This window comes from Columba livia, chromosome 4 (genome assembly GCF_036013475.1).
Source record: "Columba livia isolate bColLiv1 breed racing homer chromosome 4, bColLiv1.pat.W.v2, whole genome shotgun sequence".
NCBI classification, from domain to species: Eukaryota; Metazoa; Chordata; class Aves; order Columbiformes; family Columbidae; genus Columba; species Columba livia.
The window spans coordinates 33,267,742-33,288,588 of record NC_088605.1 but is presented as its reverse complement, the minus strand read 5'-3'; the positions used below and the strand labels follow the sequence as shown (position 1 = coordinate 33,288,588).

General features: G+C 34.9%; 1 protein-coding gene across 7 annotated transcripts in view; it reads right to left on the bottom strand.

The window, feature by feature from the left end:
• Positions 1-20,847, bottom strand: part of FAT1 (FAT atypical cadherin 1) — a 112,484-nt gene that overhangs the window by 63,085 nt on the left and 28,552 nt on the right. For all 7 annotated transcript variants that reach the window (XR_010472231.1, XM_065061104.1, XM_065061103.1 and 4 more), the window contains one exon: positions 11,344-11,658. Coding sequence is in view for 6 of the 7 variants with exons in the window: in XM_065061104.1 (XP_064917176.1) it covers positions 11,344-11,658 (315 nt within the window). In the remaining variant the exon portion in view is untranslated. The remainder of the gene's footprint in view (positions 1-11,343; positions 11,659-20,847) is intronic.

Sequence of the window (20,847 nt, the reverse complement as noted above, 5' to 3'; positions counted from 1 at the left end):
AAATTCTCTTGCCTTCAGCACCATCTGGTATGCTAAAGCCACAACAATTCAAAGCTCAAATGCCTTCAGTAATTAAGGAACCTGATATTCACCACTCATCTTTATTATATAATTTTGAGACACATCATCTTCAACAATTAAGTACAGAATTATTGCCATAAAAATCTCAATTCATCTTGAAAGACCTTTTCAAACCTGACATAATCTTACTGCATTTATAGTGCTTGAACAAAGAAAGAAACTCCACACTCCTTTCCAAACTGGCTTTTTTTCCCCCCTGAGCAAAGAAAATGTATTTTTCAGCTTACTGTAGCCAGCACTGAGTTATTAATATTCAAAAAAATATCATGATCAGTTGAGAGAAGTATTTAAGACCAGTTATTAGAGGATTGCAGTTAGTTTTGAGGCAATTTCCTCTGCCACAGAAATTTTACAATTTCATAATTAATCTCCCATAAAACTGTTGCAACACACACGTGGATTAAGGAAGATTGACAAGCTCACAAAGAAAGAAAGAACATATATAGTCTTTGGAATCTACTCTGCTGGTAAAGCTATTTACAGTTGGTAAATACTGTCTCTGAAATGAAAGGTAGATAACCAAATCTTAATTCTCAACTTTTTGCAGTCAGTTACCTGAAAGTATTCACCAATTAGTAGATTTGTAGTTACAATTAAATAGCAACAACCATAAAGTCAAAGTCTGCATGCACTGCAGCTACACCTCACTACACAAATAACCTACCTAAACTTCAATAGAGAGATTTAAAAGTTATTATAGTGAGTTTAGAATACATGAGCTCAAAGATAAACATCAGAGCAGGTTTCCATGCTGCCTATTGCCTTGATGTCAAAATTTCTCTTATGCAATTCAACTGTTTTTGTTAAGACTGTTTTTTAGTCACAAAACAGTGTTATAGTTGCAATTATATGATATAACTAATGACAGCATTGGCTGAGAATGCCTGCAAGTAACATGATAAATTACTGGACTCTTCCTAGCATTTAATAAAATTCTACAAGCAGGAAAACATTTTATACCACTAGAACAGCTGTTCAGAACTTTTATATATTACAGTTATATTTTCTAAGTGAAATAAGAAATTTAAGTTTCTAGTTAAAGTTTATTTGTATTTATCACATTATAATAAGGGAATGTCTTTTGGGAAAACAGTTCCAAATAACCCTACAGAATGCCAGAAAATTGAAGAAAAGTACTAGTTTGAAGTGTGGTCTCTCTTCTTACAAACTTGGAAACAAAACTGTAAAAGAATGGTTTTGATCTCAGTTATCTTAGCACATTCAAGACTCAATCTATGTAAAGACAGATGAGACCACCCACTGAACCCAAATGTGTACATATCATAAAATACCATGAGCACAAAAGTCTTTCATACTTAAATATAGTTCATAATTCCATTACAACACCATGCTAGTAACTGATGCCATCAAAGGAAAAAAAAAGGAGGGGGTAAGCAGACACACAAAATACAGCTTAATATTAAAAACATTCATTTTAATATAGATAAAACTATTAATTCATGAAATACAAATTCATCTGAGAAAGTCACAATGTTTCATTCAATTAACATTACATTTGAAGACATAAAAATGTGAAAGATAATATTTATTTAGCTGATTTATATGACAGGCATTAAACTATCTGACTCTCATGGACAAAATCCCTCCAAATATTAAAGAATTACAGAAGGGGGGAAATTCACTTTCCAAATGTTCATCACTGGATATTCATGTGTCTGTGTCTATATGGTTTATTTATTTCACTATTTGTTTTTTATTAATTCAAACAATTAGGATTTCCTTAAGAAAGCTCATTGTTTGCAAAGGATGGTTGGTCTTTATTTGTCAACTTCATAACTGGGCATCTAATTTGAAAATACAAAAATCTGAAAACTAAAGTAGGCAAGTAACAGAATGTGTCTCCTTAAGAAATCAACAAACAAAAATATATTTTTATTGCTGAAATATAGCCATTTTTTGAAAGACTTGGAAAAGATGAACTAAAAATATTATTTCGCAGAGGCTTTTTTTAACATTTTAACATTTATCACAGCACTGAGATGGGTCATTAAAATTTTTATCTTGAAGGAACTTAGGCAGGAACTAAGAGTAGCATGTCAGAAAAAAAATATCCTCTAACAGTATCAAAATCAATTATTAAAAGAAAACAAAACAAAAATCAACCACCAAACAAAAAAGAATTTCCTTATTCTAATGTTCTCTGTCTTTAGATAAGCAAGGTACAAATTAGCACTTTGAGATATTTCAAGGTTCAGGGCAGCCTTGAACACACAAATAACCTTGGAGTTTTATTTGGCTACTCCTTTAAATCTTTCACAGGAAAGTTGAGGCAACAGTCTAACAACCCTGTTAGATATAATCACCCATATTATATTCTCTCCTTTGAGCTTAAAATTTGTTTGGATGGCATATGTATTTGCAAAAGCACAAATAAAGTTGTTCAAATGACACTAAGAATATTGGGATATTTCCAACACCATTACGAGCTTTCATTTGAGGTCTCCTATATGTGTTATACATCTAAACTCTAAAATACTCATTTCTAAGTGAGAATTTGAAGATTTACACGAGGCTGCTGCCTTCTTTTTTTTTTCTTTTGTTTTAATTGCATGCTATTTCCTGTATTCACAAGACAGAATGCTACTAAAACAAGTCTGAAAGGCATTGCAGTCTTTTACCTACTGTTTTAAGGGGAACTGCTTTTGTAACTGAACCACATGTAAAGACCTCTGTGCAATACTCATGACAGAGATGATCACATAAGCTGCTGCCAGAGGTCTTGTTTCAGCTCCCAGAAAAGCTGAAGAATTTTATAGCTGACTCCTAATTAGCCTTTGGCTGTGATTTCACTGTGAATTTTTCAGACAGAAAAACTATATTACTTCATGTATTTCTTTGATGGGACTGATTTTTATTTTCATCACTTCAATCTCAAGCTAAGCTAGATGTGAATCAGCACACTAATTCTGCGTAATCTTCTCTTAATAGGAAATTAATCAATACTAATGTTTTGGTATTGTTTATATATAAACTCCTTTAAGTTACACTACTCAGCCTATCAAGGAAAGATGGATATCTTTGAAAGCCATTATACTGTGTGAAGGTGGCATCGTGCAAATGTCTCATAACAGTATTTGATCACCATCCCCTCTCTGGCCAGAATTATAATTTTATACGTTATATATTCCATCTCAAAAGAGCATACAATATAGAGGGAGTCAGAATATGGAAAAATTGAAAGAAAACCTCAGTTTCTTTTAAATTCTTGCTTTACAACATAGATCATGCAGAGTATGAAGGGAAAGAATGCTGTGCCTCCTGTTTATTTTCCCAATTCCCACTGTTTCTCTTTTCCAAAGATATCTAAGAGAATAAACAAAATAATTTTTAAAAGCCACCAATACCACCACCCAAAATTTAAAAGAAATTATCTCTATGTAAATGCTTGCAAACAATTTTTAAAATAGCTGCCTATAATATAGCAAATTTTCTATCTTTTCAAGTGCTAAATCTCTAAGTATTGTATAGTGAGTGGATGTGAAGATGTTATTAGAAATTCCACAGATATTAACTTGTTTTCCCATTTCCAAAAAAGAACTAGGTTGAAAACTACTAGTCTAACAGCACTTCAGGTGCTTTGAACAATATTTAAAAAGCAAAACAGAAGTAGCTTTTTGCAGAATAAAACTCTCTTTACAAATGTATGTGTCTATACAAGCTTTTGTCTACTCCTGTAACTCTCCCCGGTTGTAGGAGTTCAACAAACCTTTGGGTTCATTCTGGTTACATTTTCAGTAAAGGTAAAGAAAAAAAAAATAATCTGTTCTAAAGACAGTTTATTTTCTCTGCATATGACAGGTAAACATGGAGACTGCTACATGTGCTTTGAGCTATGTGACATGAATGAACAATAATTGAGCTGTTTTCCAGCTACAGAAGTAACATGAACAATTTCAGTGTTTGGGTCTTAATTTAACTTTAAAGCACATTAGTGTGCAATATAGTAATACTGACTTTATTACAGTTCTAAAATATTAGGTCAATTGGGATTAAAACCCACAAGTAGTTAAACAACAAAGATTTCCTTTGTTAAAATGAAGCCAATACTACTGTGCGGTCACTGGCCCTTCATTTCCTGACTAAGTAATTCTCCAGTGCTATCGGAAACCCATGTAAGTTGTTTGCAGCTGTACCCATTTCCTATTTCACTTCAGTCTCCAAATCAGACACACAAAGATACCACTTTAAAGGTTAGACACAGTGTAAAATGCTAAAACCGTGTGAGGCAAATGTATTGCCTATGAGCTATTAGCATTTTATAACTTCACAAAGCTCTAATGATTACTAGAGGCTAACAGACAGCAAGAGCCACAGACTCAGTGTTACCAAAGTTTAAATCCCACTGGTTGACTGAACAAACCTTTTACATTAAAAGAGCATTCTATTTATGGATTACATATTAAAAAAAAAAAAAAAAAAAAAAAAGAAAACAAAAAAAATAGAAGAGTCTTTAAATTAGCATTTAATTTGAAGGTTGATTTTACCTTTGTAATGCCTGTGTTGAGATGTGGTATAATTTATGAAACAAAACGTGCCACAATCCTAAATTGCCACAGGATCAATTTAAGTACTTTCAAAAACTTGAGAGAGTAAAAAAGAACACAGGAAAAAAAGGCAAAAGTTATGTCAAATAATATTAAATCCTAGACAAAAAGTTATATTCAGATTTAGCCACTCAAACTAGGAAATTCCAGACTCAAGACTACCATATCATCTTAACTTGACTGTCTTGCATATGTACATTAAGATGCACAGACTCAGGCCTCATGGGGAGCACAGTATGTTCTGAAATCAGTAATTACTCAATGTTTTTACTAGAATGCCCTGTGTAAGAAAGGCCTTATCTAAATGGCCTAACTCCTACTCCACAGGATTACTAATTTCCTCAAAGGAGTCCCTGTGGCATTCTCATGATAACACCCAAGTGGTTCATAAATATGAATGAATGTATCTTCGCAACACTCCCAAAGCAATAAGGTCTTGCAATTATTCCTGGTTTATACCTGCAAAACTGAAGTACAGGGAAATTAACATTCAAAATTAATTTTGTCATCCTCCTGTCCAGGCTATGAACCCAAGTGTTGTTTTTGGAAGCATGCATCATTTTCATATCAAGTTGCATTAAAGGCATCGAAAGCTATACTTCTGCAACCAGCATTTCTGCAAATCTGACTCTAAATTGTTATATGGAGCAATGCCAAGTAACTCCCCATCTCAGTTGTTATTGTTGCTTTAAATTTCTGAAGTAAGGCATGGCTTGTGGAGAATGTGTTCTTTGCTACCCAAGCCTGATTCTTTCCTCAGGCAAAATCCAGTCAGTACAATAAATGTAACCAAAGTGCTGGGGGAGTGGAAATAAGCATACCAGTTTGCCAAGAAGATCAGAAATTATTTCTTGCCTGAATACATGGGCAAGGTAATACAAAAAAAAAAAAAAAAAAAAAGTGCAAGCGTCTTTCCTTACCCTATACGGACATCTGGTTAGGATTCCACTTTCTTGATCAGTAATACTATGGAAAACTGGAATTCCTTTCACTATGCAAATGGAGTTTTTGCCATTCTAATGTGCATGCTGCCACTTAGAATGAAGTAGTGCAAGCTTCTTTCAGGCACCTTAGCTCAACAATCTTTGAGATATAATTATTCAAAGCCTGTACCACTGAGTAGCAGCTGTATTTTAAAATCGTATCAAGCCAAAACTATTCCACCTATATGGAAACTGATACAGAGCCTAGGGGAATTCAGTGCGCATTTTTTGTTTTGGTTTAATGGCTCTAGTTCTGCAGCAATTAAGGATGTTCTCCTTAGCTCTTCCATGTCCACATTTCACATATGATTTGAAGAACCATTACTGTTGGTGAGTTAAAGGTGAATACCTTTCTTCTAATTTCTCATTAAGTTTACAATCCCACAATTTAAAGCATAAAAATAGAAGAAAACTACAAAACATAGGAAACTGATAGAAAAATAATTGCAATGACCATGTCAGTCTGGGGAACGCTAAGTACAGTTTTTTAAATTTGGGGTCTAGTTTGCACACTACCCTTACAATTCTTACTGGATGCAACAAAAAGCTCAGATTTAATGCATGTCCCACTCTACTGTTTCAGAGAAAAAAAAAATGTTTTGATTGAAAGCTCTTAGAAAAACGAATACAATAACTCTATCTTGAATTGGCACAGATATATCAATTTCTAAATGGTTAATCCAATATAGATTAGAAATTATACAATCATAATTCATAAACAGCTCATAAATGTACACTTATATACGATGGCATTATCACCTGTTATAAGTAGATGCCATATTAAGAAGCTGTTCTACTTTCTCTAAGAATTACTGCAATCCTGCTATCAACTGTCATACTTACAACATTCTCCTCAAAATGAATAAAGTAAATTAAGATATTATAACATGAAAGAAACAAAGATGGAAAAAATATACATTTGTTTACCCAGTACGATTGTGTTCATGTGAATATAAAGATATTCAGAAATTTAATTCAAACAATATAATATTAATTTTTATTTCGTAAATACAACCATTAAGTTTATATCACTGATATGTAAAACTTTTCAACCACATTAGAGTTGAACCACTGACTTTTAAGCAAAACGGCTCATTATCTGCTCCCTGAAGCAAACATTTTTTGTCCATCTCATTGCTTTCTCAGACAAAACTTATCCAAATGTATCCAACGAAATATGGAAACTAGCAACTATGAGTGTTTTGATAATTACATTTCAAAATATTTGACTTTGTTACAAGGTAATTACAAAATGTAAAAAGAAAAATACCTGAATAACTCACAAGCAAATAAACCACAACCACAAGAAACGGTGAAATATTACTAAACTTCTTTCTATTATACATACCAGAAAAAACTTCTGCACTGCGAGCTCCAAAGCACAAACCCTGTAACTTGTTTACTCTTCCTTTGGTTTACAAGAGTGTGGCTAAAAGTGCAAATCTTTTCTGATCCTCAGTGCAATAGCTCTAGGGCTAAGTGGTGAGAATAACCATAGAGTCCCAAGACATGTGTTCTGAATAGCTATCAAATTCTGCCAACTCCAACTCCTTCCATCTAAACATATTAAAATGCCTTGGAACTCTACTGTTTCTCGTCAATTACTTCTGTATTTAATTACAAGCTATTTTGCAAGAAGTTAAGCCAATATAAAGTAGTTAGCATAACTCACATATTAGTCTACAGCTGTGTTCAGGTTGAGCATGAAAGTTGCACAATTAGTCTTTACTCTAATTCTTTCCTGCAAATAATGTTATGATAACTATATTTATTTCACCTGGCCAGCTCAGATGTACAGCTTTTTTTTTTTTTATCACATGAGAACTCTGAAACTATAGAAAACTTTCATTTGCTTTAATGAAAGGCCAGGTATACCTGAAAAGATCACAAAATGCCCTGTGATGTGTTACAGTAACAGTATGTGTTACCTATCCTGCTCCAAAAAGTGAAACAGCATTTCTACATGTGAAGAAAAAATTAGCAATGCTTCTTTGACTAAGTTATTTTATGATTACTTAAAATAAGATGTCTTTAAGTGCCAGTGAAGATTTACTGAAGGGGATGCTCTGAAAGTGATCACTGTAAGAAGCACACAGGTGCTACTTCAGCTAGTAAGATTTTTAAGAAACAGGTCAATCAATAGTTCTTATCACGAAAAATCTTTCTGTGAAAGATGAACTATATCCAACATAGGTCCATGTCAGTTTCACCATCTAAAAATTCAGGATTATTGCACAAAGACATAGACATCTCAGTTTGGAGCCTATACAATTCTAGAAATGAATTAGCTATTTCCAGATAACCGAACACAGTATTTTACTTGACATAGGCTACATGTAGGTTATTGTTATTTATAAACTGTATTACTATTGTGTGTGGGAGTTCTAGCCATGGACCACAACACCATAGTGTTAAATACTATAAAGAGACACAAAATTATGGATCTGTGATCTGGAGGGGAGACAATAACATTATCGGCTGAAACTTTTTTTAAACACTCACCACATATTTTAAAAATCCCAGCATTAGCCTTTCCTCAACTGGGAGTGAATGCCATTACAGTCCTCAATTTGCTTTTGGGCAAATTAGCACACACTTAACTCTTAGCTGTCACTTTCAATGTTACAGTGGGACACAGTTAAATACTTGATTCATATTCCAGCCTCAACTATCTCCTCTTTGCCTGGAAGGGAAACCTGGGGCCCTGGGAAGGTTTCTCTTCCTTTGACAAATACCTTACAGTGCCACAGCCTCACAAGGTCCCACAAGGATAACACACCTTCGTAACCAAATGAGAGAGGATTTGAGCTCATTAATTCCAGTCAAAAGGACTCTTCAGCTGAGGCCTATTTTAAAATACACTGTGTTTTAACTACAAGAATAACTACTGCCTTTTGAAGTGATTTTTCAACTCCTTATCATCCCAATCCTAGTGAAAGTGCTTCTACCTCAAATAAGATCTATTCAGGCTAAATGTATTTGTTTTTTAATAGAAGACAGACTTGGGAAGGTACAAACCTGATAACCTCAGTCAAAACTCATACTACATTAGTGCCTACTGCAGACTGACAGTTTTAAACCAAATATGCACAGGAAAAACAAGATAGTCCATTAGGTCACCTGAAATCCAGTGTCCTATATGACAGGAAGACAATATACATTATCTATCTATTTAATATCCATTAAACTTGAGTGCACTCCAGGAACACAACAGAAACCAGTTAAAGAAGCTTCCCTTCACTTCCCACCTTTTATCTTCCCGTCTTCTCTATGTTTATTCTGTTTATGTAGTACTACAATGTTAACAGTAATAGATATCAGTGAATTTACCTATCGCTGTAATTTTAACTGTATTTAAAGAAAAGCTTTTCTCCTGTCAAATGTAAATCACAGGGAGATTATTTTCTTCTCAGTGTTTGCATTTTGAAACAGATATTATTTTTTCATTTTAAACACAGAACTAAGAAGGTCTCCATACTGTACTGCTTGGTTCTAGAGTATGCATGCTACAATAAAGGCAGGCAAACTCTCTTAATAGAAAGCTAATAAAGATTTTCTGTCAAGTGTTCCTTATCATTTCCCTACCTAGTGTGTTGAGCTCCCTTTCTAACATAAATGGAGATCACAGTAAGCTGCTGACCTGGAAAACTACAAACTCTGAAGACAAGTCACAATCTCCTGCTGCCCTAATTTTTCTCTCTGTTAAATAAAGGAATAAAGATATTTCTTTATCTCAAAACTTAGGTAAAGGAGGACTGCAAACATCTCTTTAAAAAAAGAAAAAAAAAAAAAAAAAGAAAATAAAATGCTGCATAATGATACAGAAGACATAGAGGAGCATGAAATTATGGGAAGAAAAAAGAATAGAAAATGAGCTACAGAAAAAATAAGGAAAGAGAAAGAAAATTGTTGACCAACTATACAGTAAAGACTAAATGAATGTAGGTAGAATTTATAAATTTATACTCATTTGCCATTTGAGCACTGCAGTCACTCAGTTCTTTCCACCCAACTCACACAGGCAATTTTACTCCCATTTTTATCAGTACCACTGATTGAGATGGCAAGGAACACCAAAGTAGCAGGCAAACAGTACTTAAAAAAAAAAAAAAAAAAAAAGTGAGGAAGTAGATAGAAGAGCAGAAATTTTTTTCTTTTGCATTATGTATAAGCAGAGAAAGACAAACAGAAATAAAGCACACACACACAGGAGTTTCTTCATTCACTTTAGAACGTTTCGTGATTGATTTTTTCTTGTTTTACCTCTTAGTTTGCCTTTGTTCTAAACCCAGTGCTTCTGTAAATACAGTATTTAGATACACACTTCAATTATGCTAAACATGTTCTGTTGCTATAGGTATTTCATATGTCCCTCTTGGCAATGTCTTCACAAGCAGATGCAGCACATGCTGTTATTCTCAGAAATAACCCAAATAACACGCCTGTGTTTGCACTCAGAGCTTTGCTGACACAGTTGATACAGCACACAAGTCTCTCATACCCTGAGCTGAAACAACTACAAAACACAACGAAGGCCATAGTGTCAACCCTGCCTTCAAAACATTTTTCACCCAGATTTTGCTCTGTTAAATTCCCAGGAATCCCCTTCATGAATGTGCAAGAGCTAAATGCTGCCTTCTGCTTACTGGGTTTGTTACAGATTAAAGTCCCTATTTACACCTCTGTAGCACCTCTAGTCTTAAAAAAAAAAAATAAATCTCTGGATTCTGAGAAGAAATTTCTGGCTGAGTGAATCAGAAGCATCTCCTGTAATTTGTTTTGTGTAATAGTATCTAAATGCAACATATGAAAAGCTAAGCATGCAACCCAGCAAAATATTATTTAATTAAAACTAAACCCTTTTTCACCATTAGGAAAGATCTGTGGGAAAAAAATATCTAGTATATGTACTATTTTCTCCACGTTCATTCAGAAGCAAGGGACAGTAGGACACCTTTTCATTGTTTTCAAAATCAATGTGTAGCTTCAGTTAAAATGGATTATTTTATTTGTTCCCTGTCTCTCTGAACTACACACATTTCAGTATTTGTACTTCACAGTTACTAAAAGGTCACTTTTTCCTTGTACTTCCCTGTTAAAACCTCAGTGTGTTTTCTTCTTAAGCTTTCCAAACAATCACTGAACTCAGACTCTTTCTTTTCATTAAATAACAAACACACCTTCAAATTACCATCCAGATTTTGTATTTCTTACAACATCAACAGTTACTTACAATGGTAGTCCCTTTGTACCAGGGGATACGTAAGTTTGTACTTAATAAATGGTTTGCATTGATTAGGCTAACGCTACCCAGAAAATAAAACAGCCTGACATAAAAAAGTGTGAAAATTGGAAGACTGAAACTGCTAAAAACAGCTTGGATAAAACTAAGCTGAAATACGTATTTTTAACTGTATATTTACTGCACTACAAAAGCAAATGGGTATTGACCATCTGGAGCTACTCTGAAGTAAACCTTCCCAAAACATGCAAGATGTGGATCTGAAGTACTTTGAACCAACTGTTTCATTCTCAAATCCTCTTGTTTGTGTATCTTACTAATATTGACCCAGCCCAAGACATCAGGTTAACTCTAACTATTGTGAAAGCATGGTTACAATGTCAAACCAAAGATCTTTATTTTGCCTGGCTTATGTATTAACACAAATGCGTTGATTCATTTACATGTAAAAAGAGCACTGTACTGTACTTACCAGTTTTGGGGTTTATTGAAAAGAATCCCTGTGGATTTCCACTTGTAATCTTGTAGGTTAATTTTTCACTTGAGCTAGAATCTGGATCAAACGCCTCAATCTGAATCACAGATACATCTTTAGGTGAGTTTTCCATGACCTCTGGGTAATAAACTGGTTCTGTGGTCTGAGGAGCATTATCATTAACATCCCCGACTTCTATGTAGATTTCAATGAAAGATGATAAAGGCACAACGCCTTGGTCTGTTGCATAAACAGTTAACCAGTAATGTGAAGTAGTCTCACGATCCAGGCGATCTGCCGTCTCAATAATACCTGTTTAATAGGAAGATAAATAGAAAATGCTCAATAAATATGCAGAAATGTGCAAAAATAAAGAAACAAGCTCAAATAAATTAATAAATAAAAATGAATACAAGTGCAAAAATAATGGACAATGATTCTACAATCTGTATTAACATACAGACAAACACATTTGAGGCTAACCTGAAGCCACAAAAAATGAAATTACTATAACAGTTTTCAGCAATTATGTGCTACAGATATTAAAACAATATATTACTTAATTTCCTTTCCAACATCCTTTGAGATTTATCAGAACAATTAGCACTATTCATAAAAGCTATTTTGCCTGAAATATTAAATACAATGAGTAATTCACAGTCTTTTGGGACTTGAATGACCCTCTTACTCATCACTGATCTCAGTGAATTTCATACCATATTAAACTATCTGATTTAGATGCCAAACTCTTGACCTGTTTACCATTATTCATATGAATGAGCAGCTACTTAAATGTGAAACGTTCTTATCTATGTGCCCAAATAATTATTTAACTGAATTTTCTTAATGCGCACCCAGAAATTTCACAGAAAAGGAAACAAAAGTTATACCTGAAGCTAAGCTTTGTAACATTAGGACCAACCAATGCCTGACACTACTCTGGCAATGGAAAGTAGTGCTCAGCTCGATTTCACACAGAAAACAAATTACCATATAAGGAACAGTTACACTATTCACAAACTTAATAAAAAATCTGTCTGCTGAGTCTACAGGAGCTTGTCTGAACCAGAACTAAATAGAGAATGCGGGACTCAAGTTTTTATCTACTGTGAAGGAAATGCAGATCTATGTTTATGAGCAGCTTACACTACAGGTACAGTCATAATATGCATGTGTCAAAAAGGTACCTGACACATAGCAACATGTTTGGTGGGGGATGAATATTAAGTAGATTCATAGAGCCACAGCACAATAAAACTTTGCACTTTGCTTTACCTGATCCAGTTGCTCTTATAGGTTGTCTGATAAGAGATATTTGCTAAATAGAACTTAAAATGAACTTGATATATGCCAGAGTGCAACCATTTCTGTGGAAATCTTGAAGGGCTTTGTCATGGCTCTTACTGTTTGCTTTACTGACACACACCAGGCTTGATCAGGATGGGAGCCGGGATGAGTCAAACCATAACAGTGACAGCCACCCCGTTTTGGACTCTGGATACAGCCACATAATGCAACCATGTGTGATGTGGCCCTTCTCTTGAGCTCATTTACTCCACATGACATAATATATACACACACACACATACATACCAGGAGTAAAATAGGACCTCGATAAAACTATGCCACTGTGCTTTTACAGGAAGGAGTTCTTCAGGAAAGAATTAACTCTAAGTATAATTTCCTTCACACTCCAGACTTTTTTTTTTTTTTTTAAGGCATTATACCAGCTGAGCAAAACGAGATAAATACTGAGGAATTGGTGATCTATTTATTACTTTCTTTGCCTTGTGGGAAGCTGCATAAAGGTCTGATAATGATGTTTTGAAATTTCAAGATCTCAGTAATATCACTTCAGAAGGGCTGGAGTTGATGGCATCTCATGCATAGACCTGCCAAATACCCATATATAGTATTTCAAGCAACACAGCATTTCAAAACTACCACCAGATGTCAGTGTGGAAATTGGTTTTATACAGCGTCAAAGGCTTCGGAACCGGGATAAAAAGGAGGAGCACTGCAATTTGAAAATATACATGCATTACATACAGTCTATAAAAGCTTTCTTGAAAGCAAAGTAGTAGCTTTTTTTTTTCCCTTCAGAGGAACATAACTGAAAAATAAGCCAAGCTGTTAATTTGAAGAATACTAGCATTTTACATTACTAGTCTCCTCACCTCAGTATTTTTTTTTTGATTGCAGGGTTATTATTTTAAAAAATAATAATCCTGTGTAGCCACTGGATTTGTGCTGTGGTTACCTACATAGTTTCTGATGGTTAATTTACAAAAACTTGCTCCTAAAAATGGACACACAGACTTAACGAGCCAGTTACCTAGATTTTGTCTGTAACTCACTTATGTTACACCTTTTGCATTTCTCTCCTTCTACAAGAAGACTTGCTCCAGAGTAAATCGATTTGTTACTGTGGCCCCACTTCTAAACCTAAATGCTGCATGTGGTATGCGTCTGGGTAGACTCCACGTTATCTCTTGGAAAATTTTGTAAAATCTTCATGTCCTAGCAAAAACACAAGACTAGACTATATCAATTCCCTTTTAGCAAAGCTTCCAGCCATGCTGCTCTGCTGCTTGCAATCTGTGCAGAACACAGTGGGCCAGCTTATGTGCTGAATTGAGCAACTGTTATCATTTTACACCTGTCCTGCTTTCTTAACAGTAGCTACACCAGAAGTGGCAGATTAATTTTTGAGATAGTCTTGCATGAGTTTGAATAAACAAAGAGACTTTCGTGGTAATGGAGCTCTCCTCTTGCAATCTGCTCACCTGGCATTTACGAATTCTGCCATCTTACTTATCAAAGCCTACCTCAGGGGAAACTAAGACTGAATCTGTTTTGCTTTTCTGAACTATCAGTTCTCAGGTGTTCATTCTTTTAAGCCACATACTTTACAAGGGACAAAGGGGAAAATGTATCATGCCAAAAAAACAAAACAAAACAAAACAAAACCACAGTAGCAACAGTATATCAAAAAGAAAAAATACAGAAAGATTATAGGGATAGTGATGAACAGTACGATACAGCACACATAGGCAACTTTTTTTTTTATTAATTTTTATTTCAAATTAGATCTGTGTATATGATGTTATTTCTGTATATTTTACACTGACTTTTGCAGAAATGTTCAATGAAAGGCTTGTAATCTGTCTGATCATCTGATCACTGAACACATCACGTAACACAGATGTTTACCCAACAGGGTAGCTCTGGTTTTCAGAATGTCTCCATTCTTCTACAGGGTCACCCACACTAAGCATGCATTAGTGAAAGTAATATGAAATCTCATTCACTAAAATGATTTTTCCTTTTTTTTCATGTCTCTCACCAAATAGATGCTGAATTGTTGGGTGAACATTTTTTTTTCTGTACATGCTGTTTAGAATTCCAAACGGAAATATAAAAGATCTAGGAGAAATATTTTATGATCAGTCAGATATGCAAAAATGTCTGTGTAACTGTTTAACAATAACCAACAGATTAATTCATGAATTAACATTTTCTAGAGGCATCAAGGGTACTGAAAAAAAACCTCCACATATGCTGCTTACAGTTTAAAATAGATGGAATAGACAGGTACGTATGCAAGTTGGAAAACTGCTAGAGATAGTTATCACACATAAATGGATTACTTTGACAATACTAAAAATGAAGACTCAAAATACCATTCCTCCAGTACGTAAGCCATGCAAACGTGGACAGGAAATAGGGAGCAAAATCTCCCTTTACCTCTCACACATTGATGGGGGTGGAGAAGAGGCAACCACACCTAGTTCTCCTCCAGCACTCCAAACTGCAGGCACAGTGACTGGTCTATTCACATGACTCAGCTTTCACCCTGTTGTTTCCACACAGCAATAAAATCGAACAGATAATGACCCAGCACACATGCCCGGGGGTGAGGGGAAGATCTCACTACCAAAACCTGAATTTTTTCTGGTTCTGCATCAGTACTTATATCACAAAACACAATCATCACTAAATGCACATGACAGATTACTTCCCCTGCTCTTTTAACATCACTGTACAGTCTGACCTTACATCAGTAATTAATAAAAAAAAAATACCCTTTTCTCCTTACTCTAGTTGAAATTGCTCCTCAAGTTTAACACCAAATCTTTCCTCTGTCTATGAAAATACAAAAACATCTTTAATTTCTATTCAACAATAATGAATATAAATGCATCTAAACTTCAGTAGTCTACTATACCTTCTAAAAAACACAAGTCCAAAGAATAATTTAGCTGAGGACCTTTATTTCTTTTTTCCTCTTTTTTTTTTTTTTTTTAACAAACAAATGACAATCCTACCAAATCACCAGTCTAGAAGCAGTCCTTAAAGTATCATTCGTTGGTGTGCCAACTTTTTGCTTTTGCATATGTTGACTACAGTGGCCTATTTTACATATTAGGGCAGCATACCACTGTAAACCGGCTGAAAGCCAGCACTCACTGAGTTCATAAATCCACTGGCTTCTAGTTCTAGTGGTTCTCAAGACAGAGAGAAAAAAACAATGGGAACTCATATATCAAAGAGAAACAATTAAAACAAATTAACTCTTACTTAGATTGTTTTATCTCACAATCTGCTACATCCATGAAGCATCGGTAAGATGTTGATCAGTATCATTCGTTTCAACAGCGTGCTAGGGCTCCTAGAAAGTATTTTCACTTTTTTCTTCAAGCAGTGTAAAGCACATTTAGGGAGTACAACATAAGTGTTTCTATTATATTTCCAATGCTGCAAAATCTCCTTCTCTGCTCTAACTCTCTTCCCATTCACAGAAAAATCTTTAATCAGCGAATTTCCCATCCATTCTCTATGCTGAGGCAATCTGGTAATTTTAACTTTTACAAACCATTTGCTTTTTATGTAGCAAGACAAGCAAGAGAAATCTTCCGCAGAGCGCTACTAAAGAGTCGTTAGCACATATGATAATCTCAAACACTTGTAAATATTATTGTTCAAAAAATATGGTGAAGTGAGGATTCCAAAAACATTTTCCACTTGGCTGGATATGCAGTCTTGAAGCCTTTCAGGTGGTCAGAATAAAAAAAAAAAAAAAAAAAGAAGAAAATTCAGTCACTAACCACCAGAGGGGAATACAAAAAGCTCGGAGTAAATGTTTCTCAAGTCATCTGCAACAGGACATCAGAGCTGATTTTACAATATTCATAGGTCTGAAATTTTAGACTAGGTATTGTTCCTACTTGATGCAATAGGACTTTTCTACAAATTCCTTTAAAACAAGGCAAAAGTCCTAAGTGAATACTACAAAATAGAATTCAGACAGAATTCAGTATGGAGGAACAGGCTAGTTTGTGAATACAGCAGCTGAAAAAAATCAGAATTTTAACCCCATTCTTGACAAGAGCCAATATTACTTCCGATTTAAATCTCACAACCCAAGTCAGCACAGCCAAAGTCACTCTTAAAACAAAAATAAACATATAAATCCACCTCAAATCTGACAGTCTTACATATGCCAATTCTATCTAATTAACAAATGCTCAAACTATAATACCCTCAGTTCCCAGGGATGATCCTCCTTAAGTGTGCTTATCCATGAGAACTCTCATTAACAATATTAATGATTCTCTAATGGAAATCAAAACCCACAATCATTTCTCAGCAAAGCATGAAAATGCAGTTTAGCAGAATTTGCCCTGAGAGTGACGTTTGAAACAAACTAAGATAAATCCCTGGCCTGGAACATGATACTTGAAATCTGATTACAAACTTGATTAATCTAAATTCTAATAAGCTGAGTAAATCAAAAAGCTTCTTCAGCTGCTTTAAAAGCCATCTCTGGAGAAAAAAAATAGACAATATTTTAAGAATTGCATGAACAAAGGTTTTGATCAAACATGACCTTCAATGAAGAATTCAAATCAAAGTTTTTAAAGTGAGTGGATTAAGCTTGTTAAAAACACAGAGGCATGCTGTTCCTCAATAGCACTAGTCTGCCAACACACCAACAAAGACTGCATCTTTGTCTTGAATTCTAAATAAATGGTAAGTCACTGCAGTGTAAACTATAACCAAGGTCTGCAAAACTTTTTGAATTAAAAATAAAATTGGGTGAAATGCTCACCGCATACTGCAATTTACTACTTGAATGTCTGCTACCTCTAGATAGGTCACATATATTTTCCATAAAGTTAATATTTATAAAATTAACTTTATGTGGAGAAGGGTCCTCAAGAACCCCAACTCCCAGAAGTTAACAGTTTTTCTGGCCAAATTTCTGCTTTATATTTGAGGAACTTTGTGTTGTTCTAACCCAGACTTTGCCCTTTGGTGCAAGTTAGTAACAGTGCAGTTCTTCAACACTATCAAGAATGAATGCAGATGAACACAGAAGGCTTCCTTGGGCAGACTTCTCATTCCTATTAGTCTCTTCCTATATGTTCTATTTTTGCCTTTCCTGCAATACACCTCTCTTTCTTAGATTATTACCTGCCACTACATGACAAGCATTTTCCTGAGCTGTATAAATACAGAGGCTATAGCAGAGCTGACAGGAACAAAAAAATCGCACACGAAAACAAACAAACAAAACCCCACAACAATACAAGAAAGAGCATCTGATACAGAAGAAGACACAATCCTTGTCTGCTTCTCAGCAGTCCCCAGAGGCCTCAAACAGGAACATATCCATACTCTTTTGTCCTTCTTTTCCATTTGAGTAACTTCTAGAGGCACAGTCAAATCAGGACAGTTGGCAATTGCACTCCTGTGTGTTATGCAGGGGGTTTTGTACAGGTTTTTCCTCCGCTTTATGCTCCCTGTCAGACACCGTAAGAGAAAGCAAGGTGACTTGAAAAAAAAAAAAACAACCAAACCCAAAACAAACAAACAAACAAAAAAACCAACAAGCAAGCAAACAAATAGAACAAAACCCCCAAGAAAACACACACCAAACAAAACCAAACAAATTTATTAATAGTTATGGCACCCACTTGCACAAGACAAAACAGACTACAGCAGACTAGAGTGCACAAGCACTACGCTCAACTGTAGTACTCAGTATAAATTCTGATTCTATGACTAATTGTGACCAGTGTCATAGCTCAGATTCTTTCCACTTTTACAGCAATTAAAAAAAAAATCCTCTAGCCAATTTATCTGTATTTCTGTTAACTTCTTAACTTCTGATAAGTTCTGGCCACCACTGTAGCCTGACATTGGGAAATGCCTTGAAGTAGCAACCAAGTACAGCCACATCCCTACAGGTCATAAAGACTTCTGTTAAGTGAAGGTTTTGAAACACATAGCCTATTGAACTCCTAAGAAAAAAATTCTCTGTTTCCTTGAGGCTGCTGTACAACTGTAACTCAGGCCTCTATCAAGCCCAAGTGTGTAAGGGACAACTGAGCCTTAAGCCTACAGTCTTCTAAAATAATATCCAATGCTAATGTTGACAAAATTTAATATTATTTCATCAGTTAAGTAATAACCACTTGGTAAAACCAAAACAAAAGCAGCGCAGTATCACACCATCTTTATTCTACACAAACCAACCGTCAAGCACTGAAGATTTCAAGTATGTCCTGCCACAGAGACAAGGAACTATTCAACACTAAAAATGTCAGTTGAAAAGACCAAACTCTCCATCCTGTGAACTCCTTGAAACAATCTCCTTCCTAAAGAAGGAAAGGAATGAGATTCCTTTTGCAGAAGTGAAATGTCAGCTCATCCACTGGATAAACAGGGCAAAATGCCAAGAGAGGCACTGCTCTCTAACTCCTGAAATGCTAAAGACCTGCAACAGGCAGGTCTTTTTTTAAGAAAAGTAATATTTTTGGTAAATAAACTGAGCTGGATAAGTGCTAGCCTTCATTACTTGAATCACACATGCACTTTGAACAGGAAGCATTATGTGTTTACGCCTCTGTGGAACAAAGTGCAACAGCCACCCAGAGAAATATTATTTGCTCTTCAACTCCATAGCAATTTAAAGCTTATCACTGACAACGCAAGCTACTCACATATCAGATTTCTTGCATCTGAAGATTCACACAGACTAAACTGTACTGTTTCAGAATACAAATAATCCTTGGTTGCAGCCCTGCAGGAGAGCAGAAAGTTTTAGCAACCATTGCTTGCCTTTGAATCACACGCGAACACAAGAGGTGTTTGCTGCTCTTCTCCAGGAGCATTAATTAGGCACAGCTAGAAAGACTGTAGCTTAGCAACAAACCATCGATACTGTGTTTTGCATAACTCATGAAGAATTCAGATTACTTGTTTGCAAACATATCTGAATAATATGAACGTGCATAACAAATAATTCAATCTAGTTTGAAATAATTTCATTGCTTCTTTTCAACCACTCAATGATTCTTCTATTTTGCCAGAATAAAACTGAATCTTAAATTAACACATTCTGATTTATTTTTTAAAATGATTTGGTGGCTTTAACTTTTACATGCATCGTGTTCAAAGGTATTTCAATGTTAAAAACAAAACAAAAAGCTACCAAAACCACAACCCACAAAAACATAGCCACCCTTGAAAAATTCTGCAACAAGTTATGTTTGCAGGCTATGGAGTTAAGATTTTCACATGTACACCAAAAGTCTTTTGCTAATATAATCTGTCATCAATACAAACATTCCTTCTACTAGTTACATGTTGTCATATATTTAGTTTTTATACATTTATTTCTTTAGATATTCAGGGGGTCTTAATCCACTTTTACACACACATTATATATACATATATATAATATATAAACATTTCTTTATAAATACTGAAGAAAGGCAATAGAAAAAAAAATCTTTACAATTTCTGCTTCAGAGAATGCTCAGAAAAACTTTTACTCAGGAGAAGCTAGAAAAAAAATACTGAAAATAAGCTGAAAGTAACACATTGGAATTACAAGTCATTTGCCAGCATTTATAAAGGCAAATTCCCAGAAAATTGAATGAAATTTTATTTATAGCTCTTTGAAATAGAAAGCTGTATATATTTCAAGTTGTGTCTTGTGTACTACCAGCTGAGAAATGCTTAGACAGGATTGTTAAATGGAAAGTAACTCTTATTACTGTTTCAAGGACAAACTGCTCATTTTCTAACAAATCAAGGCAAGGAAGTTTTGAGTAACTTATCACTAGCAGTATCAGCAAGCTGATGGAACTATAGTGAACTTGCACAGGTTCTGTAACTGGAAAATGCCATTTCATTGTGCAGCTGCAAGACCTTCAAACATGTCAAGTCTACGTCTGCTTGCTCTCTTTCTAGGGACTAGTTATTTCAAGTTCTGGGAGGTGGAAGGAGAAGAATATCCCTGCAGAACACGCATGGTCTCTAGAGCACAAGGAACCCTTAACAGAGTATAGGGACCATCATCACCAGAACAGATTTGAGATATTAACTGAACAAAGTCAAACTGAACAAAGTAAAACCTCAATCGTAATATAATGACAACTTGGTTTAGATCTCAAATTTAACTTCAGTGAACTGTCTAGATGCCATGCA